This window comes from Gigantopelta aegis, chromosome 8 (assembly GCF_016097555.1).
Source record: "Gigantopelta aegis isolate Gae_Host chromosome 8, Gae_host_genome, whole genome shotgun sequence".
Classification (NCBI taxonomy): Eukaryota; Metazoa; Mollusca; class Gastropoda; order Neomphalida; family Peltospiridae; genus Gigantopelta; species Gigantopelta aegis.
The window spans coordinates 8,480,719-8,507,857 of NC_054706.1; the positions used below are offsets into that span (position 1 = coordinate 8,480,719).

The 27,139-nt window shown below is 37.5% G+C and overlaps 2 protein-coding genes across 3 annotated transcripts in view; one reads left to right on the forward strand and one right to left on the reverse strand.

The window, feature by feature from the left end:
- Positions 1-5,342: 5,342 nt before the first annotated feature.
- LOC121378544 (elongator complex protein 6-like) lies at positions 5,343-7,221 on the reverse strand. Its single transcript, XM_041506764.1, has 2 exons — positions 6,476-7,221; positions 5,343-5,509 (listed from the first exon to the last, which is right to left on the reverse strand). The coding sequence occupies exons 1-2, from the start codon at positions 7,166-7,168 to the stop codon at positions 5,384-5,386; spliced, it is 819 nt and encodes a 272-aa protein (XP_041362698.1). The 5' UTR covers positions 7,169-7,221; the 3' UTR covers positions 5,343-5,383.
- Positions 7,222-7,246: 25 nt separating this feature from the next.
- LOC121378543 (kinetochore protein Nuf2-like) overlaps positions 7,247-27,139 on the forward strand; it is a 98,231-nt gene continuing 78,338 nt past the window's right edge. The window contains exons 1-11 of one of the 2 annotated variants that reach the window (XM_041506762.1): positions 7,247-7,282; positions 11,918-12,030; positions 12,998-13,072; positions 13,505-13,587; positions 15,881-15,942; positions 17,042-17,139; positions 19,208-19,318; positions 20,315-20,434; positions 21,965-22,227; positions 25,005-25,196; positions 26,153-26,315. In XM_041506762.1, coding sequence (XP_041362696.1) covers positions 11,932-12,030; positions 12,998-13,072; positions 13,505-13,587; positions 15,881-15,942; positions 17,042-17,139; positions 19,208-19,318; positions 20,315-20,434; positions 21,965-22,227; positions 25,005-25,196; positions 26,153-26,315 — 1,266 coding nt within the window. In that variant the 5' untranslated portion in view covers positions 7,247-7,282; positions 11,918-11,931. Of the gene's footprint in view, positions 7,283-11,917; positions 12,031-12,997; positions 13,073-13,504; positions 13,588-13,617; positions 14,304-15,880; positions 15,943-17,041; positions 17,140-19,207; positions 19,319-20,314; positions 20,435-21,964; positions 22,228-25,004; positions 25,197-26,152; positions 26,316-27,139 lie in introns of those variants that run through there. The other variant, XM_041506763.1, reaches the window with a different exon arrangement.

Genomic DNA, 27,139 nt, shown 5'->3' on the forward strand with positions numbered 1-27,139 from the left:
TTAAATTTTGATTAAATACCAGTACTTTTAAACGGGGAAACGAATCTTCGGCGAATCAATCCACTTAGAATGACCTAATTCTGATAATATACTCGACTAAAAAAGAAAGAAGAAATTATGGCTGCAACGCCGATATAGAATATGCATGTTTATTTTTAAAGACGGTCACAAAACAAAACAAGCCATCCAGGCAGAGTAATAGCCATTTAAACACATTACCGTGACACTGGACTGGAAAAATAGAACAACAACAACAATAATAGTAATAATAATAATATATAATTTAATAATAGTAATAATAATTTAAAGAAGCATCTGTGAAATACACCTTCAAGAAAATGTTATTATACCCTATGATTTCTTTGTTGAGTTTTTAGTTGGTTTTGTTTTTTGTTTGTTTGTTGTTGTTGTTTGGGTTTGGGTTGTTTTTTTGTTGTGTGTTTTTTGTGTGTTTTTTTTTTTTTGGGGGGGGGGTGTTTCGTTGTTTTTTTTTGTTGTTTTTTTGTTTTTGTGTTTTTTTGGGGGGAAGGGTTATTATATATAAAAACAAATTTAATCCTTGGACAGTGTTTAATCCCTGGACAGTGTTTCTCGGGTCGAAAGACGAATGCACCGAGGCACAGCCTCGCTGCATTCACCATTCTAACCTTCGAAGGATAAAGCCAATATCTTAAGACAGTAACCAGTTATTCCCTAGCCTATATATTTTAAAGTGCTTTCTTTATCATTATACTTCATTAAGAAATGACAGTCATTGCTTTTAAGGAGGCATTCCTGACTTTACAGACATTTAAATATGCCCCCAGATATCAAGACGTTTAATGAATAAAACTGTATATTAATTACATTTTCTTGCATAGAATATTAATGTGTGTACACCATGTGTTTCTGGAATTCCTAATATTCATGGTAGGATGTGACGGAACATGCTCTTATCTTTTCGCCTGTGGCGATGTTAATTGTTTTAGAGGGCCGTGTGCAGCTTGGTTACGTAATACCCCCGCGTGACGGTGGTAGTTCTGCGTCCCACTATGCACTTAGACCAGGTGGGCACAGTGGTTACGTAATACCTCCGGTAAATCGGTTTACGACCGGGGTATTTCTAGCGACCAGGCGACGGTCTGTCTGGCCATCTAAGAAAATATACTGTCTCTGGGAGTTGTGGAAATATCACATGATAGGTGAGGTACCACGTTGTGCCCCCCAGGCGATATTCGCTGTCTCCGGACTATTCTGAGATTTTTGAATAAATAGCTAGGATTTTAGATATATCGGGGAGAAACATTGGAAGTATCCAGGGGAACGGACGTGGTCCAACTGAACGAACTATATTATTTCAGACCGGACTTGGTAAATATATATTTCTGCTCTGTTGTATAACCTTGATGTGATTGATGTGACTTTAAATATTTTAATACTGTATTATACAAATATTCTTTAGACAGTGTCTCCGGTAATCTGACGAAGTAAATTGTAGGCTTCACTGTTCTAATATTTTTATACGAGTATTTGGTAAGATGAAGCTTAGCCGGTCATCCTAGAGGACCTAGGTAAACTGTAGGTTATTGTCTTTATTGTGATATGTACCAGTATTAATTCTGTATTACAAGGTTACTGAATGAGTATTTAAGGGTTAATTAAAAATTAACTAGTTAGGAATAGAGTTGTAATTCCTTTATTAATTAAGTTCCCCTGGCAGCGTTTCTCAATTATCACACGTGTGTGTGTTGTATCATGGTGAAGTGATTAGAATATTGTGTAAACTAGACACCTAGTGATTAACTAATTAAGTGATTAGCTCTGGGTTGTTATTATATTGTTGTTGTTAATTAACTACTGCGGCAAGTACATTTGTCAGCGTTAGAGTTAATACAGTTTCCAAAGTGTATTGTGTTTTGTTGTTTTCTAGTGAACTAAACGTGCTACATATATATATTTATATCAGATCTTATCTCTGATTACTCCTAGAGCCAGGCCACTCGGGTAGTAGCCTGCCCGATACAGAGAGATCTAATAGATATACAGTTAGGAGAGATATTTGGATAATCGTGTTTTATTCATTTACGGGTATTATAGGATCCCCGTGACATAGGATTTGTTTTTATATGTACAAACATTTTGAAGGCAAAATCCAGTTTGAGCTGCTAAGTTGAATTTTTGGGCCTGGTGTTGACCACTTTTTAAATATGCCAAAAATACTAACATTTTCCATTCTTTATATTTAATAGTGTAAACTGATGGCGAGTGTGTTCAGTATTGTGATTGGTTAATTACATTCTTTTTTCGGGATCAAATAGACAATAATACCCGGAAAGTTGACGATTCAAGTGTCTACAGTTAGATTGTAGCCAGGTATATTTTTTCAAGAAATACCATATATACAATCCAGTTTACAACGGACATAACCATATTGAGTTTTTATATTTGCAGTAAAGCCTTCGGTAAAAAATGACATTTGCGGGTTCAAATAGACAATAACACCCGCAAATCTAAAAACTCAATATGGTTATCTCCTAAGTAACAAGCATTTGAAGATTACTGCTAAACATGTCCCCTACCGTGCCAAATATATGTTCTTATCTCCTGAGTTCAAGGTCCTTAACTGTGAAAAATGGGTAAATCACCATGAAGGCCAATCTTGACTTGTAATAGTACATAATAAAGCTATATAAAATACTTTATCATAATATCTTCAGGCATTGAGAAAAAACAAGGTCTAGAAAACAAATTTTCATATTTCCCCAAGTCCAAGGGCTATAACTCTGTGAACAAGAGTAACGATGAGGTACATGATATGCCCATTAGGAGTTTGATGGAAAACCATATCTATATTAATGAATATGTTACAGGTATGATTTAATTGAAATTACGTGAAATTTTTATAATGGAATGGATGAACAGTTTGTTTTGGACCAACCACCATCCCAAGTTGTTCCTACATGTGTTTTGATGGTCCTGTATGCATCTGTATGCAAGATATGATCTGAACAAGGATTTACTGTTATGTGCAGTAGACCGTGAAAAGTAGATCACAGTGACCTAGTAATAGTACGCGACACACCGCCATCCCAAGTTGTTCTTACATGTGAGGTTGCATGGTCCTGTATGCATCGGTATGCAAGATATGGTCTGGACAAGGCTTTACTGTTATGTGCAGTAGACCATGAAAAGTAAGTCACAGTGGCCTGGTATTAGTATGACACACCACCATCCAAAGTTGTTCCTACATGTGAGGTTTGATGGTAATGGTCCTGTATGCATCTGTATGCAATATATGGTCCGGACACGGATTTACTGTTATGTGCAGTAGACAGTGAAAAGTAGGTCACTGTGACCTAGTAATAGAACACGACACCGCCATCCCACGATGTTCCTACATGTGAGGAGTGATGGTCCTGTATGCAAGATATGATCCGGACAAGGATTTGCTGTTATGTGCAGTAGACCATGAAAAGTAGGTCACAGTGACCTAGAAATAGTACGTGACACACCGCCATCCCAAATCATTCCTATATTTGAGGTTTGATGGTCCTATATACACGTGTATGCAAGATATGGTCCAGACAAGAAAAAATTAACAGAACAGACGCCATACCATAATACGACCCATAGATGGGCGTATAAAATGGGTAAATCGTAATGAAAGTCAGACTTGATCTGCAACAGCACGCGATAAAGCTATACAAAATATTTCAGTTCAATACATTAAGGCATTGTGAAAACACATCTGAAAACCTACATGTGGGACAGACAGACGGATCAAAGGATGGAGACGAAACCTATAGTCCCCTTCAGTTGTACACATATAGCATAATAAAACCAATATTTCAGTATATTCTGCACTACCACCATGCCTCCACCTTTTAAAAGATAGTGTATCTGACCGGGGTAAGAAAGATAGGTTTACTTCTGTTGATTTATTAATTTAAATTTCCCATTCCAACATAGTAGTAGTCAGTGTAAATAATCAGAGATTGTGAACGTTTAAAGTTTTGTTTTGTTTAATGACACCATTATAGCGCACTGATATATTATCGACTATTGGATGTCAAACATTTGGTAAGTTTGACTCATAGTAACCAGAAGAAAAAAAAATCTCTGTTTTTTCCATTAGCAGCAAAAGATATTTTATTTAGCGCTTTCCCAGACAGGACAGCACATACTACTGCCCTCCATGGGTCACTGGATTGGATAGCATATTGTTAACAATGAAAATAGAAACAAAATCTTAAGGGGGCAGTGGAGAGAAAACTATTTATCAACCAGGCTGAGGCATAAATAAAAAGGTTTTCAAGGGTAAAAATAATAATCTCCTTCATGCCAAGTCGACAACGTTACAAGTGCATGTGTGGAATCCACAAAATTAGTCTGATCACATTGACTTGTAACATAAAGTCTGAGGCAGGACATAACTCAGTGGATGCAGTCTGTCCGAGATAGATCCTTGTCAGTTGGGACATTGTGCTATTTCACGTTCCAGCCAGTGCACCCAGACTGAGACTGGTATATCAATGGATGTGGTATGTGCTATCCTGTCTGTGGGATTGTGTATATAAAAATTCCTCATAACTTATGGAAAAATGTAGCGAGTTTCCTTCAAGACTATATTATGTCAAAAATAATCAATCTACTCTAGTGTTGTTAAATAAAACAAACTTTACATGTAATATCAGTTTTTGCAAGTGATGCACTTGTAACAATCTGATTAAAATTGGCTCTACTGGGTCTACCAGAAGATCTAACAGCATTGCGTGGACTCCCATGTCCAGGTGACATTTCATCTATAAATAACAATTTAAATATTGACCAATTACAGTGCCTTATATAGCATTATTTGGGAGCATACAAATTCTAAAAATATCGGGCAAGACTATTACTAATTTTATGCAATAGGCCAACTTGTTGGTCTATTTCAACATTGAAAAAAAACAGGGGGAAAAGTGCAGTAATAAACTCTGGATTGTATATTACTATAAACAGATTTTATGGCTATACCATCACGGTTGGGGGGGGGGGGGGGGGGGGGGGTTCGTCTTCTTGAAACAAATTTTATAGAAAATATTATATTGCAATTAGTTTCCGGCATATATCATAATTCACTCGTATCATTTTGTATACCCTCAGCATAATCCTGAATGTTTTCAAATTATTTTCAAATCACTGGCATGATTTTGCAAGTACGGTTTTGATTGGTTGAATGAAAGGTCAACTGGACATGAACTCCAACAGGCTGCTGTTAGATCCACATGTAATAGTGGAGCTAATTTTAATTAGATTGCATTTGTAAATACTTTTGTTTTACTTTTTGCTTTTCATGAAATTTTGTACAACATAAACACACAAAGGTTTTAATTGTTTTTATTATTTGTTTTAAATACTAATATCATAGAACAGCTGAAGACATTCCCACTGCAAAAATGTCAATATTTTTTTCAGTCAATTTAAATTGGAACTTCTGTGAAGACATCTTCCGGTAGCTGTAGTGACCATCCCTCCATACGACTGATATCTGAAATGAAAACAGATTTACATGTTTAACAACATTAAAAATATTAATATTAAAATAATAAAAACAAATAACAATGTAATGCATAGGAGAGTGCATATCATAGCCTTTGAAAAGCAGTCGTGGATCAGTGATTACGAGGAAATATATTAATAAGGGCCAACAACCTAGCTTGGTTATGTCGTCATTTTCCATATAAGTTTCAATACTTATAAAATTTGAAAAAAAAGAAGAGAAAAAGAAGAAGCAATTTTATTTATTTAGTCAAATTATAAAGATTTCCATCCCTCCTATTATAAGTATGGGAAAGATTTCCACCCGTTACCCCTTATTACATTGGAAACAAGAAGGAAATGTTTTATTTAACGATGCACTCAACACATTTTATTTACGGTTATATGGCGTGAGACATATGGTTAAGGACCACACAGATATTGAGAGGAAACCTGCTGTCGCTACTTCATAGGCTACTCTTTTCGATTAGCAGCATAGGATCTTTTATATGCACTATCCCACAGACAGGATACCACATACCACATCCTTTGATATATACCAGTCGTGGTGCACTGGCTGGAGCGAGAAATAGCCCAATGAGCCCACCGACGGGGATCGATCCCAGACAGACTGTGCATCAAGCAAGCACTTTACAACTGAGCTACGTCCACCCCCACCCCCCATTACATTGATACATGTATAAAGAGGGAACGCAGCTCACTCTAACCTAAAAAGTAACCCTAACCCTAACTACATGTAAATCTAACTAACCAAAATAGGTTCTTAACGTTTTGGATATTTTACGCTAAAGATGTAACATTTTCCAATTATCAATAGCTGATGATTAATTACTCAATGCGCTCTAGTGGTGTCGTTAAAATAAAACTTAAAAAACTATCTCTTTTTTTTTTCTTTTCTTCTTTTTTTTTGGGGGGGGGGGGGCCAAGTTGAATGAACAATTAAGGTGCAACATGCCTCGCCATGAACATCTTTACAATATCCACTTTCAAGTCCAGCGACATGCAGCGTTAGAGAACAGCTGTGACACATGGACTTCCAAACAATGTCGGACTGTTCGTCATTTTCTGTATTTGTTATCAGAGTAACCAAGAGTCCAGATTCCTCCCCAGTTTTAAACAAACAATTGTTCAGGTAGTGCATGAATGTTACGACATCTTTGGCACTAACACCAATGTTCAGCAGAAACCCGATGTTGTCAATGATCACCACTGGAAGGCACTTTTGATTTTCAAAATTTTTATTTATTTTGTTTCTGAGAAAAATGAGCAGCGGTTGCAGTGTTTGAGATTTCATCAAAAGAGAAAAATGTTCAGAGTCTGTATGTTCCTGGTTGTCTCCTTCTATCGATGTCTGGGTCTGTTCACAAATAGCATCGCTGAGGTGTTTCATTCCTTCTACGAAGTCCAGATAACCGGCGTCTCTGGCTGTTTGCAAGCCAACTCCAAGCTTTTGCGACACATTGTTATAATGCTTAAAAGACTGAGTCAATGCAACGAAACAAACTGGACGTTTCTCCTTCACACTGGCGGATAAAAAATAATGAATAAAAAACGATCCATCTGTTGAAGTTTCACAGATACCAATATTCTCTCCGAACAGTGATTCGCTCTTTCCGGTTTTCAAAATGCTGTTAATCGCTGACAACATGATAAATTCACAGTAAAATAAGTTGTTGTAAATTGAGGTAAGGGAGACAATCTAAAAATAACTTCCGGTAATTTCTGCGCGCAAGATTTAAAAGGCTTTTCAATTTTGTTCTTGGTGAGTAGTTTTACTTTTAGCAGCAAACTTGTGTATCAAAAGCGTGTAACTTAACAGGTATCCGTAGTTTGCAAACCCCTGTAACTAAGGCAGTATTTTGAACATTATTAATCCGTGTCGTAAAAGTTTAATATGGAACTTTTGAATGCCTGGAATTTCGACACTGGCAAGACTTCCGAACCTTCCAGCATTCAGGATTAGGGTCAGTGATAGTATTAGCATGCATGCTGGAACGTTCGGAAGTCACACTCACGTGTGAACACGACAAAACCATCTGCATGAGTTCCTTATTTTCCCCATAACGATTTTAAAGAAATATTTGTTAGAATTAGTTTAAGGTTAGGGTTAGGCCAACTTACGTCACTTAAGTTAGGGTTAGCGATAGTTACATACAAGAAGTATGTCGATCTCGCCCCGTGTCGATCTAGCCCTGGTGAAGTCGCCCCGGGCGAGTTCGCCAGGACTTATTTTCATCGTTAGGCGAAGTTATCATACATATTAGACTTGCTAGAAGACATATATTACAACATATATTATAGTATATATCTACTGTCATTATCAGCATGTTTTTGTGCCAAAACTACAAGGTTATACCACTTATACTACTATTTTCGTGTTGGGACACGAGAGCATGTCCAAATGTCCGTCTAGCTCTCTTACAGTCAGAGTACTCGGGCTACATATTACGATGTAAACAAAAACGAATGCCAAACGTTTCGCTCCCAAGCATGTTCGCCCCAGTCAGTTCGCCCCCAAAACATATGTCGCGAGAGGTGCTATGAGTCAAAATCCCTCTGATTTAGGCTAATCAAAATGTGTATTCATGAATATTGAAAGTACAACCGTGTCTGGTATATTGGCGCATCCGGTGATTCGGCGCGAATCCGGGTCGTTTCACCCTTATTCCTATTCGACCCCGAGTCGTTTCACCCTTATTCGCGTTCGCCTCGAGTCATTTCGCCCTTAGAATGAGTTGTTTCATCCTCCATTATTAGTCGTTTCGCCCCTATTGTATTGGGGGTGGTACTAGTATACAAAATTAGGTATATAAAAAATAATTTTACTCATAATTTTGTCGTAATAGTCACCAAACAGGCAACAAGGTTGTAGACTTAAACGTAAAGTACGCAACAAAATGTTGACAACTACAATAAATTGCTCCTACCTTTATTTTTCATTAGATTTTACCCACATTTTGTCCAGACAAAAATGTTGAAAACACAATTACAATGACACGGATTCCACATACTAGATGATAACCATGTCATCGACTGTATCAACTTCGCTGAGATCACATAGGGCAAAAAGCATGTAATTTTGTGCCGGCTGCCATTTTGACTTTTTATGGAATATTCTACAAGAGGGGTGAAAGGTCCGTAGGAACTGGGATGGTGTGACGGGAGGGGTTCTTTAAAATATAAATGGTGTTTATGGTTGATAAAGGGTTACAAATTGATAACCTATATCTGATTTGCAACTGGAGTCATGTAAACAAATTTATTCATCATTCACAGTCGACATGTAGGTATTCCCTACATAAACATGTGGGCAAAATGACCCTGTAAAGAGGGTGAAACGACACGGGGCGATCGGGAATAAGGGCGAAACGACCTGATACCATTCGGCGCACTTGGTATTTTGCTCAAGTATGCTTAGGACGTCATGTTGTCAGTGTTTTTAACGAATTAAGTTCAATTTAATTTTCAATGTTTAATCAAGTATCAACATATTTATTGTTAAGGGTACAATTATTTTTTTTAGAATTATCAAGAATTATATTATAATTTCAAAATAAATCATTCATCTGCTTTCGTGTATATAAACGCGAAGTAGGTCAGCCTTATTGATATTAAGTATGTTAAAACCAGTCTAAAAACACTGTTCCCGCATTTTAAAAATTATAGTAATTCCTTTTTCCGGTTATTTTTATTTAAACTGAAATGGAAAACACAGACAAATGCAAACAAAACAAAAGTTTTACACCTTAATTGACAGTCATTCCAGATCACGATTGTCACATTGTTATAAAAAAATAAAAAAATAAAAAATAATAATAATAATAAAAAATAATAATAATAATAAAAAATAATAATAATAAAAGCGAAATAAGATCCACGTGTGTGCACAATCTACCCGAGAAAAAAAATCCATGTAGGCATCTTAGCCATGCATGATAATTAACATGTATGCATCTGCAGTACTGTGCCACTCAAGAAAACGATTCCGAAACTGATCACGAGATGGGTCATGAGTAATCTTTCATTTAAATAGTAATATTTTTTAACAAGACAAAACAAAAAAGTACTAAAATAATTCTGGGACAATAATGTAGCATTTATGGGCTACAAAGTGAGGTCATGGGCGGTTTATAAATAGAGGGGTCACCGATCCACATCTATTGCGCCGAATCACTGGACATGCAAATCGTTTTGGATACAAGGGGGTGTCTACATTTATGGACAATTTTAAAATGATTATTTACTACAGACATAAAACAATTTGTAGTTTATTTCAGATTATGCACTGCTTCATTGGCGAGAGACACATTTTATTAAGTATTTCACAGTGTTCACATACAAAATGGTTTTTGAATTCTTAGGTGCACCGATACACCGGACAGCACTGTATATTTACACGAGATAGGGATAGTGAATACCACTTACACAAACAAGAAGAGGCCACTATCAAAGAAAGGAAAGTGTTTTATTACATGTATTAATAACTGTATTCACTATGTGCATTATAGGTTAGTATAGTCTTGATGCTTAATTACTAATTATAGAACAATCTGCTCATTCGTTAATCCCTTATCATACAAAGGACAATGAATACCACTTAGGATACACATACACATGGAAAAAGAGGCCACATTGTCTGGTTCAAAGCATTCTCCAGCAGGGAACATTTTGTTCACTATCTACACACTAATTTTAAAACATTAAACAGTAATCGCTAATCAAATTTCAGTTGACTAAAAATATTGCTAATCAAGATTTTGAAACCAAAATGTTCCCTGTTTAGTGTTAGCCGACATCATAATAGTACAGTATTACCATCAATCCTCAATTTATTATGGGAACAACCCCTGATTTTAATCAGAGGCTGTGCCCCCAGTTAGCATGTTAGAACTCTCGGAATATAAGCATGTTAATACCTACCAAACAAACAAAATCCTCATCCTGATTTTAATCAGAGGCTGGGCCCACAAAGTATATGTTTGCCTATCTGCCAGCAAACACAAACCCATGTTCCCCCTTCCCCTATTCCCCCTTCCCCTATTCCACCTTAATACCTTTCAAAGAAATGTGCAGAGCAAGAACAAAAACAAAGAAAACAAAGCAAAACAACCTCTGCTAAAATCATCTTTATTGGGTGGGGTGGGGGACTGACAAATAGTTGGGGGCAAACTGACTGGCTGAACCGGTCTTACTGGGGGCTAACTGATTTTGGGACGAAACATCTGGTACCCAACAAAAACAAACTGTAACAGCAGCAGACCTCGAAATTAAGAATTTTTTTGCCCACAGCAATTAAAAAGAAAATTGCTGTGGGTGAAATGGCGTACCAATGGCAATTTTGAGTCTGTTTATGGCAATTATTTAAAGAATGACTTTTACCAGAAATATCCATGACGGAAAGGTCATTTTTTTTATGTAGACATGTAAAAAACAAAATTAAATACTGGTAATAGAAATATGGAGAATGTTTTACTAGTCCACTGGACAAATATATCTAGAAATCTACTTGTCCACTAATACTTTCACTTGTCCAAATAAATAGTTTATTTTATTCAAGTATCAGGATGATGTTTGTGATTGCTAAAAATAAAACTGCACTAAAATTTTTTACATGTCCACTGGACAACCACCAAGCCAAATTTTGCTTTTCCAAATAAATTTTCACTCGTCAGGACAAACAGATAAGTGCTTATTTCGAACACTGTAATGTACACCATGTGGATACATTTTGCATTATTGAGGAGCTTTAGCAATAGCAGTAATTTTTATCCAGTGGCACAAAAGTGCCAGTTTACTTTTTGCATAACCTTGCTGTTACATAAATGTTAATGATGTCCTAAAGTTAATGGCACTGATAGCCACAAGAGACAAGCACCTGTTACGGTTGGAGAGACAAGGACCGAGATATGGAGGTGGACTGAAAGAAGTTCAAATATAGGAGGAATTGCCAGATCAGGAAGAAATGAGAATCGATATAAAGGAGAGAAGGGAAAGTGGAATTAAAAAATTAATGTGCAAATGAAAAATAGGTTAACATATTCAGAAATATAATATTTTAATGGTGATAAGTAATTTTAACTTTTTAAGGTCGGCACTTTTTAAAATGACTTGTTTCACAACAAAATGCAAGATTTGTGATAAAAATTAAATAAATTGATAACAATAGTACAGAAAGTCTTTAAAATGATTTTTTTTTGTAATTGTGGTGTTTTATTGAGTACACATAATTAGTAGGGCTCATGTGATTGGCAGGCTCACTATACAAATGACACTTTTCAGTTTTCACCATAATGCATTGCATAGCATTGCTAGTACAATGTGCAGTTGTGATTGATCAGTATCAATCTTAAAAGAAGAAATATAGACACCACTATCCAAAACTTTCAATTATATTTAGGTGCATCTCTAACGATGTCGTACCAATTTCCAATTCGTAAAATTGATGAAATCCTAACTTTCTGCCGAAGCTGGGACCTTGGTGTGACAGAAAATGACATAAGAAAACCAAATGTAAGTTTGTCATATTTATTTTATAATGTTGGGTTTTGGTGGGGGTTTTTTTTGTTGTTTTTTTGTAATGAGTCAAAACAAAATGTTAACTTTGTTTCTTTAGTGGTATATTATTAACAAGGTAGCAACAAAGTGACAGTTATAAATACTGCCAAAAATACAAATATTTATATACCAGTATAGGTACATTAGTAAAGAAGCATGCACATTAAGTGTCAGTCTACCAGTACTTGGCAAATGAACCATAGAGCCATCATTCTTAGTGTACGTGAGCTGCACTTACAAAACCCCTACACCTTGTGCTTATAACTGTACTTCTGTTTGTATTTTTCATTTCTTACATATAAGATGAGATATGAAGAATGCAGCTTTGAATAAAATGCGGAGGGGGGGGGTGGGGGTATTTAGCTCAGTCGGTTGAGTGCTCACTTGAGGTGCTTGCGTCGCTGGGTTGTACCATCTCGGTGGATCCATTTAGCTGATTTTCTCGGTCAAAACAGTGCACCACAACTAGTCAAGAGCCGTGGTATGTGTTTTCCTGTCTGGGAAGATGTATATAAAATATCCCTTTGCTGCATGAAGAAAACTAGCAGGTTTCCTCTGATGACTACGGTACGTGTCAGAAATATCAAATGTTTGACATCCAATAGCTGATGTGCTCTAGTGGTGTCATTAAACAAAACAAACAAACAAACTTTGAATAAAATGACTTAGTTGTATATTGTTGATACATACCGGATACTAGTTTCATTGGGGTTTTCCTTCATCTTATGGTACATGTATATTGTATATGTATAACGTGCACATAATATTGAGTAGGTTAAGCTGGCATTATTACTTGAGTTTTTATTACTTAACCTCAAAGACAAGAGTAAGAGTATATATGAATATTAGCAAATGAATTATTGTGGCCTTCTGTAATTATTTTAATAAATATTTATAATAAATAATATTTATTTTCTTGCAGCCTGAACGTTGGCGTCTAATATATTTAGACTTGCTGATGAATCTGGCCAACATTCCTCCAGAACAGTTTCAACAGGTATCTGTACATCAGTCAATAACACATTTTCATGAAGTCTGCTGAATTAAATCTTTCACCTTCTAGATAAACCCTTTATAGTTTAAAAAACAAAATCATAATAAATAAGATCTCCAAATATATACATATTTGTTGTGTAAAATCTTTCTCTTTTTTTTCTTCTTTTTTTTATAAACTATATTACATTGTTTAAAAGAAACCACGCTGAATGAAGAACTGAATGAAGAATGTTAACATCAAATAGTTAAGTTTGAAAAGTTTTCCTGGGTTTGTGTATTTATGATCGTGAACACAAAAACAAAAGGATGATAAGTTTCAAATTTCTTTATTTTTAAAATGAAAGTTTGTCTTAGATATACTTATAAGTATGTAGTCATAAATTGTGGATATATTTAACAAGTGTGACTGTCGGTTTATTTATTCTCCATACAGCAACAGTTGCTTTCTTCTCATCAATTTGAACATCCGGAGCTGCACGAAGAATCTGCTTCACTTATGTCTTTCACAATGGTATTGTAAGTAAACACAATGAGGGCCAGGGATGTCCTTGACCGTGTGTCTCACAATGGTATTGTAAGTAAACACAATGAGGGCCAGGGATGTCCTTGACCGTGTGTCTTTCACAGTGGTATTGTAAGTAAACACAATGAGGGCCAGGGATGTCCTTGACCGTGTGTCTTTCACAGTGGTATTGTAAGTAAACACAATGAGGGCCAGGGATGTCCTTGACCGTGTGTCTTTCACAATGGTATTGTAAGTAAACACAATGAGGGCCAGGGATGTCCTTGACCGTGTGTCTTTCACAGTGGTATTGTAAGTAAACACAATGAGGGCCAGGGATGTCCTTGACCTTGTGTCTTTCACAGTGGTATTGTAAGTAAACACAATGAGGGCCAGGGATGTCCTTGACCATATGTCTTTAACATTGGTATTGTAAGTAAACACAATGAGGGCCAGGGATGTCATTGACCGTGTGTCTTTCACAATGGTATTGTAAGTAAACACAATGAGGGCCAGGGATGTCCTTGACCGTATGTCTTTCACAGTGGTATTGTAAGTAAACACAATGAGGGCCAGGGATGTCCTTGACCTTATGTCTGACAGTGGTATTGTAAGTAAACACAATGAGGGCCAAGGATGTCCTTGACTGTGTGTCTTTCACAGTGGTATTGTAAGTAAACACAATGAGGGCCAAGGATGTCCTTGACCTTATGTCTTTCACAATGGTATTGTAAGTAAACACAATGAGGGCCAGGGATGTCCTTGACCTTATGTCTTTCACAGTGGTATTGTAAGTAAACACAATCAGGGCCAGGGATGTCCTTGACCGTGTGTTTTTCACAGTGGTATTGTAAGTAAACACAATGAGGGCTAGGGATGTCCTTGACCTTGTGTCTTTCACAGTGGTATTGTAAGTAAACACAATCAGGGCCAGGGATGTCCTTGACCGTGTGTTTTTCACAGTGGTATTGTAAGTAAACACAATCAGGGCCAGGAATGTCCTTGACCTTCTGTCTTTCACAGTGGTATTGTAAGTAAACACAATCAGGGCCAGGGATGTCCTTGACCTTATGTCTTTAACATTGGTATTGTAAGTAAACACAATGAGGGCCAGGGATGTCCTTGACCTTATGTCTTTAACATTGGTATTGTAAGTAAACACAATCAGGGCCAGGAATGTCCTTGACCTTCTGTCTTTCACAGTGGTATTGTAAATAAACAAAATGAGGGCCAGGGATGTCCTTGACCATATGTCTTTAACATTGGTATTGTAAGTAAACACAATCAGGGCCAGGAATGTCCTTGACCTTCTGTCTTTCACAGTGGTATTGTAAATAAACAAAATGAGGGCCAGGGATGTCCTTGACCTTATGTCTTTAACATTGGTATTATAAGTAAACACAATCAGGGCCAGGAATGTCCTTGACCTTCTGTCTTTCACAGTGGTATTGTAAATAAACAAAATGAGGGCCAGGGATGTTCTTGACCTTATGTCTTTAACATTGGTATTATAAGTAAACACAATCAGGGCCAGGAATGTCCTTGACCTTCTGTCTTTCACAGTGGTATTGTAAATAAACAAAATGAGGGCCAGGGATGTCCTTGACCATATGTCTTTAACATTGGTATTGTAAGTAAACACAATGAGGGCCAGGGATGTCCTTGACCTTGTGTCTTTCACAGTGGTATTGTAAGTAAACACAATCAGGGCCAGGGATGTCCTTGACCGTGTGTTTTTCACAGTGGTATTGTAAGTAAACACAATCAGGGCCAGGAATGTCCTTGACCTTCTGTCTTTCACAGTGGTATTGTAAGTAAACACAATGAGAGCCAGGGATGTCCTTGACCATACGTCTTTCACATGAAAAACTAAAAATTCCTTTGTTTTTGTCTCACTTCAACAAAATCGAGATATCGGTGTTACTTTTGAGATGACTATAAGTCCTAATTGTTTTATTTGGTATTACGTCACATATTTGGATTTCGCTAACATTTTATGATTTACAGTATATTTTATTTCTGCATGGCATACACTTACCAACAAGATTGTTGCATCCACATTATCTGAGTGGGTAAAAACGAGACAGATGCATCTAATCTACAGTTTTATGATGTTAACTTCTATCATAACATGTAATGGCGACAAGACACATGTTTCAAACTACGGTTGAGTTGGCATTAATTGATAGACTAGTGCTAAGCATTAGAAGATGAGACCTGAATTTTATTATGTTCTCAATCAAGCATGTTATTCCAGAACCATATTATACTCTGAGCGAGTTCTACTTTTGTGTTTTGTTCTTTCAGACAGCGAGTTATGCGTGGGTGTGGACATAATGACTTTGATCTAAGAGATGTTATTGAGCCAAGTAAGTTTGCCAATTTACAGTGAAATGTTGTTGTTTGTTGTCATTTTTATTTGATCGTGCATTCACATAGGTTTATAATTACAATATATATGTGAGAAAAAACAAAATGTATGCATACACAAATATCGTAAGATATACTATGACTGTAAAGCCTGACCAATATTTCCCCCTCTTTTTCTTATTCTCGAAGCTTTTAAATGTTATTACTTTTTTTTAAATTTATGTTTAAATAATTACCATTACATTAGACCTCGTCATTTAAGGAGAGCCATGTAGAGTACTTTTTATTGCAATTCGGCACTGTATAGCAAAACAACACTATACAGAGCTAGCACTCTGGCTTCCCATCATTTCCCTGAGACTAGTTCAAAGAGAGACATTTTTAGCCCCCTCTCAACATAATAAAAGAGTACTATCAAAGGATTAAATATCAATGCTCAGTATGGTAATATCTTAAATGACTCCCCATAATCTAAATTAGGAGAGCAATTAATCACTCATGTGAGTAGTTACTTTATAGCGAGGTCTCTCACCACTGTAGAGCTTGACTGCTGTTTTTCTATCTTAGAAAGAACTCTGTTATTAGTTCCCTGCTGGTCCAACTGGAGGGGACTATAGGTTTCATCTCCGTCTGTCTGTCTCTCCGTCCATCTATCTGTCCCACATATAGTTTTACGGATGTTTTTCTTTTGGAATGCTTTGAGATATTGAGTTACAATTTTTTTTTTAGCTGTATCATATAGTGCTACAGATCAAGTTTAACTTTCGTGGTGATTTACCCATTATTGACAGAGTTATGGCCCTTGAACTTGGGAGATACAAAACATTGTTGGGGCTCGGTAGGGGACATGTATTGCTTTAGCTTTATGATAATTAGTTTTCCAGACTTTTTTGTTTCAGAAGGCCTTGAGATATTGAGCTGAAAGTTTGTGTAAAGCTTTATCATATGCTGTTACAGATCAAGTTTGACTTTCATGGCAATTTACCCAGTTTTGACAGTTATGGCCCTTGTACTTAGGAGATACAAGCATTGTTGAGGCCAAGTAGGGGACATTGCTTTAGCAGTACTCTCATAATGCTTGTTTAATTATTTTTTCAGCCACAAAAAGGTTGATCAGAACGATGAGTGCAGCAATTAACTTCTACCAGTTTAAGATCAGCCGAATGGAAGTTTATGAGCAGCTGAAGAGTGAGAATGTAAGACTTCTATCAATACTGGACGAATCATGTGGAATAACTCTGTTTCACTGAGTGAATCATGTGGTATAACTGTGTTTCACTGAGTGAATCATGTGGAATAACTGTTTCACTGAGTGAATCATGTGGTATAACTGTGTTTCACTGAGTGAATCATGTGGTATAATAACTGTTTCACTGAGTGATTCATGTGGAATAACTGTTTCACTGAGTGATTCATGTGGAATAACTGTGTTTCACTGAGTGATTCATGTGGTATAACTGTTTCACTGAGTAAATCATGTATAACTGTTTGACTGAGTGAATCACTGTATAACTCACTTTCTTACACACCCGTTGGTGAGAACACCATGCGTTATTTTTGGTTACACATGGTTAACATGTACATGTGTTAACAATTTCAAGACATATGACTGGCTGCTCCTAGGTGATGACCAGGTCACCAGTGCCATACAACCAATGAAAAACTACACCATGGAAATCGATTAGACTGTGACATATAGTTAACCTGACATTCATGTGTCTGTGACGCATAAGTCAGCTACAAGTGCAACAGCTGTAAATAATGTTTAGTCAAAAAAGATGTTAAAACATGGTTTTTGAGGATATGTAAGAAATAGAATAATACATTCATGTCCGTTAGATACCATTTATCTCACAACTGGTTGTTTAAAAACATATCAAACTCGCTTTCGCTCGTTAGATACATTTTAAAACACCTTGTGTGATAAATTATATTTAAGGGCCACTCATGTATTATTCTCTATGAGTAAATTGTATTGTTTAACTGAGTAAATTGGATTGTATAACTTCACTAAGTAAATCATGTTGTATAATTTCACAGGGTGAAAACTATTGAGTAACTGTTCACTGAGAGAATCATGTGTAACTGTGTATTACTTTGTGTAGGGTTTCTAGATTATGGTAGCCCCACTCCCATGGCTAGTGATATTCAGTGTTGGGCTAGTAAATAACAACTGTTGCCATGCACAACAGCTAGTGAATATTTTTGGTTAAATGTTGCAGTTAAGTCTATTTTGTAAATATGAATGTCCACCCCACCCCAATGCTAGTGTATTTAAGCTCTATCTAATATCTCCTTTAGGTGACATATTTGATTATTACTGATATTATTTAGTAAAACTATTAACTTAAAGTAAAGTAGGGGCTAGTGAATTTTTAATCGTGGCTAGTAAATTTTTTAAATCACTGATCCCATGGCTAGAGAATTTTATTAAAAAAATTCTAGAAGCCCTGCTTAGTGAAACATTTGTAACTTTCACTGAGTAAAATGTATTGTATAACTTTCACTGAGTAAAATGTATTGTATAACTTTCACTGAGTAAAATGTATTGTATAACTTTCACTGAGTAAAATGTATTGTATAACTTTCACTGAGTAAAATGTATTGTATAACTTTCACTGAGTAAAAATGTGTTGTATAACTTTCACTGAGTAAAATGTATTGTATAACTTTCACAGAGTAAAATGTATTGTATAACTTTCACGGAGTAAATCGTGTGGTGTAACTGTTTCACTGAGTGAAGCTATGGCTGACATAGTTTTACTTTGTGTCTTACTCCATGAATCCTGTGCTGTCTTCTTCTAGTGTTTGCATGTATGCGTTTTGTAATACCCATTCAGTATTTGCCCTTTGATATCTGAGCATTTATTATTAGTCCCCTTCCCCTTCTGTCTGTCTGTCTGCCCCACATACAGTTTTCCTGACTGGTTTTTTTAGCAGTGCCTCAAGATATTGAGAAGACAGTTTGAATTGTTGCAGATCAACATTGAATCTCATAACAGTTTACCCATTTTTTACAGTTAATGCCATTTGTTTATTGGACTTGTTTGGCAATGCCTCAAGATATTGCGCTGAAATTTGGTTTATAGCTTTATGTATTGTTACAGATCAGATTTGACTTTCATGGTGGTTTACCCATTTTTTTAGAGTTATGACCTTTGTACATAGGCGATACAAAAATGTGTTGGGTTTCGGTAGTGGAGATTATTGCTTTAGCTTTACTCAAAATGCATGTTTTACTTCATTGTTTGTTTTTCTTTGCAGGAACATTTTCGAGAACAGCATGACTATCTGGTGAAAGCGAATGACGAGTTACAGCAGAGAATTAACACAATAAAAGCTAAACGAGCTCAGGAAGAACCTGACGTCCAGAAAGTAAGGGAATATGCTTCTCATTGCTTGTTGGGGCAGGGAGGGGGATGTAGTTGAGTTGCTGTGTGCTCACCTGAGCCATGTTGTAGGATTGGTTGCCCTCAGAATTGTCGGGCAGGATTTAGCTCAGTCAGCTGAGTGCTTGCTTGAAGTGCTTGCATCGCTGGATCGAACCACCTTGGTGCATCCATTCACCTGATTGGGTTTTTTCTTCTTGTAACCGGTGCACGGCAACTGGTCAAAGGCTGTGGTATGTGTTTTTCTGTCTGCGGGAAATCCACAACATTACTTGAAATTACTTCATCTTATGAATTTAGCTCAATCAGCTGAGTGCTTGCTTGAAGTGCTTGCATCGCTGGATCGAACCACCTTGGTGCATCCATTCATCTGATTGAGTTTTTTCTTCTTGTAACCGGTACACGGCAACTGGTCAAAGGCTGTGGTATGTGTTTTTCTGTCTGTGGGAAATCCACAACATTACTTGAAATTACTTCATCTTATGAAATATAGAATCTTTTTTTTTGGGGGGGGGGGGGTATTGCCAGTTAAAGGACGAGTGATTTCAGGACATCCTAATGGCCTCTGGGTTTGATATAAACAATTGTTTCTGGTAGTGTGTTGGTAGTGTTTTGGGCAAAATCAAGGGACCAAATGTTACCCATTATCAGGTGACATAAGCCACCACAGTGCTCAAACGTGACAACTGCACCAAAGGCAGTTTCCACAGCTGCGACCTGAATTGATTTGGGCTAAACTGGAAATTATATGATCAGCACTAACTTTGAATGCTTATATTCTTATTTGAACTCAGTACAATCACATATTATGTTCTAAATCTATGGCAAGCAACCAGTCAGTGTTGAAATAATACAAAAACATTTTGTATAAAGGACCAACCTAACACATAGAGTTTGATTGATAAAAACGTAATAATTGGTGTTCTTTCAAGAAGAAAAAGTTTATAATTGGTGTTTAATTTTATTGTTTGTTTTTTAATAGCTGCAGGAAGAGATAGAAACCCTCACTAAGAAGACATCAGAATATCACAAGATTCAGAGTGCATTTCAGAAACGAATTAACGAGATTAAGGAGAAGCTTGCAGAGAAGACTGCTCTCAAGGTTTGTTAACTCAGAACTTAACACCAGTCTCATTAAAATTCAAAATACATGCAGGAAATGATTACAAAAATAGAGAAAAAAACACACCAGTTTCAAGGAAGTTTCATTATTATAGTTCAATAGTTTCTCACCTAAAATGTTATTTAAAAAAAATTAAACTGAAATAATGAAAACATTTTTTCACATAAATAGATTTCTCACAAAATAATTAATTAATGTGTCTTTAGTGATCCTGGTGTTTGTAGTGCCTAGCATCAAGTACATTTGTACCTGAGGAACAAGGGTCAGTTCATTTAATTTGAGGGGCAGGGTCTAGCTCATTTGGCAGACCACTCATCTGAGGTGGTTGAGTCTTAAAACAGAACCTAAGCAGCAGACTTATTGGCTTTTTTCGGGAAGGGGGGGGGGGGAGCAGACGTAGCTCAGTGGTAGAGCACTTTTCATGATCATTGGGCAGTCTAGGATCAATTTTTATGGTAGGCCCATTGGTCTATTTCTTGTTCCAGCCAGTGTGCCTCGACCAAGTATAAAGGCAGTGGTATGTGCCACTCTGTCTTTGGGATGGTGCATATAATAGATCCTTTGCTACTAATGTAAAAAACGTAGCGGGTTTCCTCTCTAAAACTATATGTCTAAATTTTCAAATGTTTGACATTCAATAGCCAATGATTAATAAATCAATGTGCTCTAGTGGTGTCATTAAACAAAACAAACTAAACTTTTTTATTGTGGTTTTCCATGGTATATGCTGTCCTATCTGTGGGAAAGTACATATTAGCGATCCCTTCGTGCTCAAGAAGAAATATAGTGGATTTCCTCTGAAAACTGTCAGTATTATCAACGGTTTGACCTCCAGTAGCAGATTTATGTGCTCTAGTGTAGTCGCTAAACAAAACTAACTTTAACTGAAGACTGTGTGTCAGACTTTATCCAATGTTTGACATCCAGTAGCCGATGTATGTGCTCTAGTGTAGTCGCTAAACAAAACTAACTTTAACTGAAGACTGTGTCAGACTTTATCCAATGTTTGACATCCAGTAGCCGATGTATGTGCTCTAGTGTAATCGCTAAACAAAACTAACTTTAACTGAAGTTTGTGTGTCAGACTTTATCCAGTGTTTGACATCCAGTAGCCGATGTATGTGCTCTAGTGTAATCGCTAAACAAAACTAACTTTAACTGAAGTTTGTGTGTCAGACTTTATCCAGTGTTTGACATCCAGTAGCCGATGTATGTGCTCTAGTGTAATCGCTAAACAAAACTAACTTTAACTGAAGACTGTGTGTCAGACTTTATCCAGTGTTTGACATCCAAAAGCCAATTATTAATTTATCAATATGCTCTCAGGGCTAGCTCTGGCACTCACCAATTGCGAAATTCAAAAACATTTGGTGAAATAATTTCATTTTTGAAGTTTAATAGATAATTTTGCGAAATTTTCAGAGCTAGCCCATGCTTTATCTAATGGTGTTGATCAACACAAGAAACCTGTTTTAGCCCTTGAATGACTATTACACCCACCTCTGACAGGACCAGATAAAGGTGGACATCCTCACTGCGGAGAAGGAGAACGAGAAGCTGTCTCAGAAGATTGTGCAGTCCCCCGAGCGACTCCGACAGGAGCTGGAGCGGATGGAGTACACCGTGTCCAGCCTGCGCACCGCGCTCGTCGACAAGCAGCAACACCTGAGTCACCTGTGTTCACAGCGTGAGAAGATGCAGCAGACGGAGGCGTGCGCTGAGAAAGGGTTAAAGCTGCTGCAGGCCGTGCAGGACGACATCAACAAGGAGAAGTGAGAGCTACAGTTGGGTCTCTTTAGGAAAGACGGGTCGTCCCTGGTGCTAGTACATGTTGTAGGAAAGATGAGTCGTCCCAGGTGCTAGTACATGTTGTAGGAAAGACGGGTCGTCCCTGGTGCTAGTACATGTTATAGGAAAGACGAGTCGTCCCTGGTGCTAGTACATGTTGTAGGAAAGACGGGTCGTCCCTGGTGCTAGTACATGTTGTAGGAAAGACGAGTCGTCCCTGGTGCTAGTACATGTTGTAGGAAAGACGGGTCGTCCCTGGTGTTAGTACATGTTATAGGAAAGACGAGTTGTCCCTGGTGCTAGTACATGTTGTAGGAAAGACGAGTCGTCCCTGGTGCTAGTACATGTTGTAGGAAAGACGAGTCGTCCCTGGTGCTAGTACATGTTGTAGGAAAGACGAGTCGTCCCTGGTGCTAGTACATGTTGTAGGAAAGACGGGTCGTCCCTGGTGTTAGTACATGTTGTAGGAAAGACGGGTCGTCCCTGGTGCTAGAATCAGATATAGGAAAGACGGGTTGTCCCTGGTGCTAGAATCAGATGTAGGAAAGACGAGTCGTCCCTGGTGCTAGTTCATGTTGTAGGAAAGACGAGTCGTCCCTGGTGCTAGTTCATGTTGTAGGAAAGACGAGTCGTCCCTGGTGCTAGTTCATGTTGTAGGAAAGACGAGTCGTCCCTGGTGTTAGTACATATTGTAGGAAAGACGGGTCGTCCCTGGTATTAGTACATGTTGTAGGAAAGACTGGTCGTCGCTGGTACTAGTACATGTTGTAGGAAAGACGAGTCGTCCCTGGTGCTAGTACATGTTGTAGGAAAGACGAGTCGTCCCTGGTGCTAAAATCAGATGTAGGAAAGATGGGTCGTTCCTGGTTTTAAAACAGATGTAGGACAGACGGGTCGTCCCTGGTGTTAGAAACAGATGTAGGACAGACGGGTCGTCCCTGGTGTTAGAATCAGATGTAGGACAGATGGGTCGTCCCTGGTGCTAGAATCAGATGTGGGAAAGATGGGTCGTCCCTGGTGTTAGAATCAGATGTAGGACAGACGGGTCGTCCCTGGTGTTAGAATCAGATGTAGGACAGACGGGTCGTCCCTGGTGTTAGAATCAGATGTAGGACAGACGGGTCGTCCCTGGTGCTAGTACATGTTGTAGGAAAGACGGGTCGTCCCTGGTGCTAGTTCATGTTGTAGGAAAGACGGGTCGTCCCTGGTGCTAGTACATGTTGTAGGAAAGATGGGTCGTCCCTGGTGCTAGTTCATGTTGTAGGAAAGACGGGTCATCCCTGGTGCTAGTACATGTTGTAGGAAAGACGGGTCGTCCCTGGTGCTAGTTCATGTTGTAGGAAAGACGGGTCGTCCCTGGTGCTAGTACATGTTGTAGGAAAGACGGGTTGTCCCTGGTGCTAGTTCATATTGTAGGAAAGACGGGTGGTCCCTGGTGCTAGTACATGTTGTAGGAAAGACGGGTCGTCCCTGGTGCTAGTTCATGTTGTAGGAAAGACGGGTCATCCCTGGTGCTAGTAAATGTTGTAGGAAAGACGGGTCGTCCCTGGTGCTAGTACATGTTGTAGGAAAGACGGGTCATCCCTGGTGCTAGTTCATGTTGTAGGAAAGACGGGTCATCCCTGGTGCTAGTACATGTAGGAAAGACGGGTCGTCCCTGGTGCTAGTACATGTTGTACGAAAGACGGGTCGTCCCTGGTGCTAGAACCAGATGTAGAGAACTTGAAAATTAACCGAATATTTTAATCAGTCTTTGTAGCATTTTTAGTTTTAAAAAATGTATATTTGACTAGAAATTGCAATGAGTTGAAGGTCAGGCTAATTATTGATATAAATTATTTATTTTTTTAAATTATGAATTATTTTTTTTCATTTTTGTCTCACTTCAACGAAGGTGAGATATAGATGTAACATCCACAGGTGTAAATATGAGCAACACCAAATAGTTTATAGAAGGATAGACTTTATAAAAGCAGAGTCCTTTTTAAAATTGTAGTGAAATAGAGAGAACACAAAAGAGATGGACAAAGACAGAGATATTCTGCCTAACAAAATATACATTTGACTGGATGTTGCAGTGAGAGGTTGGCTTAATTTAGTCTGGTTATTCAAGTTAATGAAAATTAAACCATATAATGGTTTTTTCTTAAAATATTTGAGTGAGGTGTGAGGCATATGTGTATAAAAAAAAAAAAAAAAAAAAACAAACATCAGTCCATTGGAATGTCTGAAAATACAATAATTGATGAAAAGAGAAAAACAATCAAAAGTTGGGTTGGGTTTTTAAAATTATTATTTGAGTGAAGTGAAGTGATTATTAACATCAATATAAAAAGAAAAGTCCATTGGAATAGAGGGAAATGCAGTAACTAAGAAGTCAGGATAAGTATTGTTGAATCCAGCCAATGCACCACAACGAGTATATCCAAGGCCGTGAGATGTGCTATCCTGTGTTAGATGGTCCATATAAAAATGTCAAAATTACCAAATGTTTGACATCCAATGGCCAATTATTAATAAATCAATGCTCTAGTGGTGTCATTAAAAAAAAAAGGTATTGTTGAAAGAGAAAACAATCAAAGGTTGGGATGTTTTGGGTTTTTTTAGGGTTTTTTAAATTATTTGAGTGAAGTGAACAAACTTTTAACATGTATTTTAAAAAACAACAACATTGAAATGAAGGGAAATACAATGAGTAATAGCCGGTCAGGTTAAGTATTAATGAAAAAGAGAGTTTTTAAATAGCAGTTTATCCTTGTAGTGAGGTGAAGAAAGGTATCTCTGGTATTCACGAGAAGCAGCAAGAGCAGCAGGTGATTGTGTCCGCTATCCAGGCCAAGATCAAGGATTTGGAGCAGCAGCTGTCGTTCACGCAGGAGAAAACGCCGCGACTCATCAGCCAGCACCGCATGAAGATGTCCACCGTCAAACAGCAGGCCGACCACCGCAAACAGTAACACATCCAGCCTGGACGATTTACCCAGGGGTTTTTTTTCTCACAGAATTATGGCCCTTAAACTTAGGAGATATGAAAATTGATCAAGATATAAAGAAGCATTCTGAGAGTACTGCTAAGGCAATATATGTCCCTTACCGAGTCCAACAAATGTTCATATCTCATGAATTCAAGGACCATAACACTATGAAAAATGGGGAAATCATCATGGAAGTTAACAGTATATGATAAGCTATATACAAAATTTCAACTCGATATCTTCAGGCATTGCACTTAAAAAAATGTCCCGAGTTCAAGGGCCATAACTCTGTGAAAACTGGGTAAATTGCCTTGAATGTCAAGCTCAGGTTATGTAACAGAACATGATAAAACTATCCACAAAATTTCAGCTCAGTATTTTGATGCATTGCAAAACATTGTCTGGAAAACAAATGTTTATATAAACTGCGCATAAAAATAGAATATATTTATTTCCAAAACAGTTTTCCTTTAATTATTACTTAAGTAAAACTGAAATAATGGACTACAAATGTTTAGTGGAGACTGGTACATGGACTGGCTGGAACATGTGTCTATTCCAAGTACTTCTCCTAAGGCTGAGACACATTCTGTCCTGCTTGTGTGTTGCCTTAAAGACCATAGTATGTGTTTGTATTTTTTGTCTGTGCAAAAACCCACATGAATTAGATTCCTTTATGGTACTTGGTAGGAGACACCAGGTTTTTACTCTTGTACTCTTGATCAAGTGTTCAAATAATTCTCTGTTAGACACTAACTACAGTTTAAAATGTGCTGAGGTGTTGTTGTTTTAAATCTATGTCAGAAAGCATAATTAATATCCTCAATTTATTCACTGTTGGACACTAGTTTAAAATGTGCTGAGGTGTTGTTGTTTTGTTTTTTTAAATCAATATATCAGAAAGCATAATAATTAATATCCTCAAATGTTTCAGAGAATTATCCGTTTTAAAAGAGAGAGCCAGTGTGAACGAGGTGGAGAAGATGAAAGTAATGAATGAAGTGCGAAGCGTGGACGAAACGATGGAGGCCAGTGAGAAACAGAACGCAAGAGAGTTACAAGTAGTAGAAGAACAGTACGCTAAGACAATGGATGCGGTAAGTATTCCTGAATTGTATCCAATCAAGCAACGGTACGCTAAGACGATGGATGCGGTGAGTATTCCTGAATTGTATCCAATCAAGCAACGGTACGCTAAGACGATGGATGCAGTGAGTATTCCTGAATTGTATCCAATCAAGCAACGGTACGCTAAGACGATGGATGCAGTGAGTATTCCTGACTTGTATCCAATCAAGCAACGGTACGCCAAGACGATGGATGCGGTAAGTATTCCTGACTTGTATCCAATCAAGTAACTGTACGCCAAGACGATGGATGCGGTGAGTATTCCTGACTTGTATCCAATCAAGTAACAGTAAGCTAAGACGATGGATGCGGCGAGTATTCCTGACTTGTATCCAATCAAGTAACAGTACGCCAAGACGATGGATGCGGTGAGTATTCCTGAATTGTATCCAATCAAGTAACAGTACGCCAAGACGATGGATGCGGTGAGTATTCCTGACTTGTATCCAATCAAGTAACAGTACGCCAAGACGATGAATGCGGTGAGTATTCCTGAATTGTATCCAATCAAGTAACAGTACGCCAAGACGAAGGATGCAGTGAGTATTCCTGACTTTTATCCAATCAAGTAACAATACACCAAAATGATGGATCCGATGTGATGAGTATGACCGACTGTTAACTATAAGAATATGTTGGTTTTCTTCATTTAATTTTCCAGCTTACATCCAAGCATACTGTTATTTGTGCATTTGTTGATGGCTTGTGGTTATTAAAACCAGGGACCTAAGTCAATAAACTCACTTGTGGTTACTAAAACCAGGGACCTAAGTCAATAAACTCACTTGTGGTT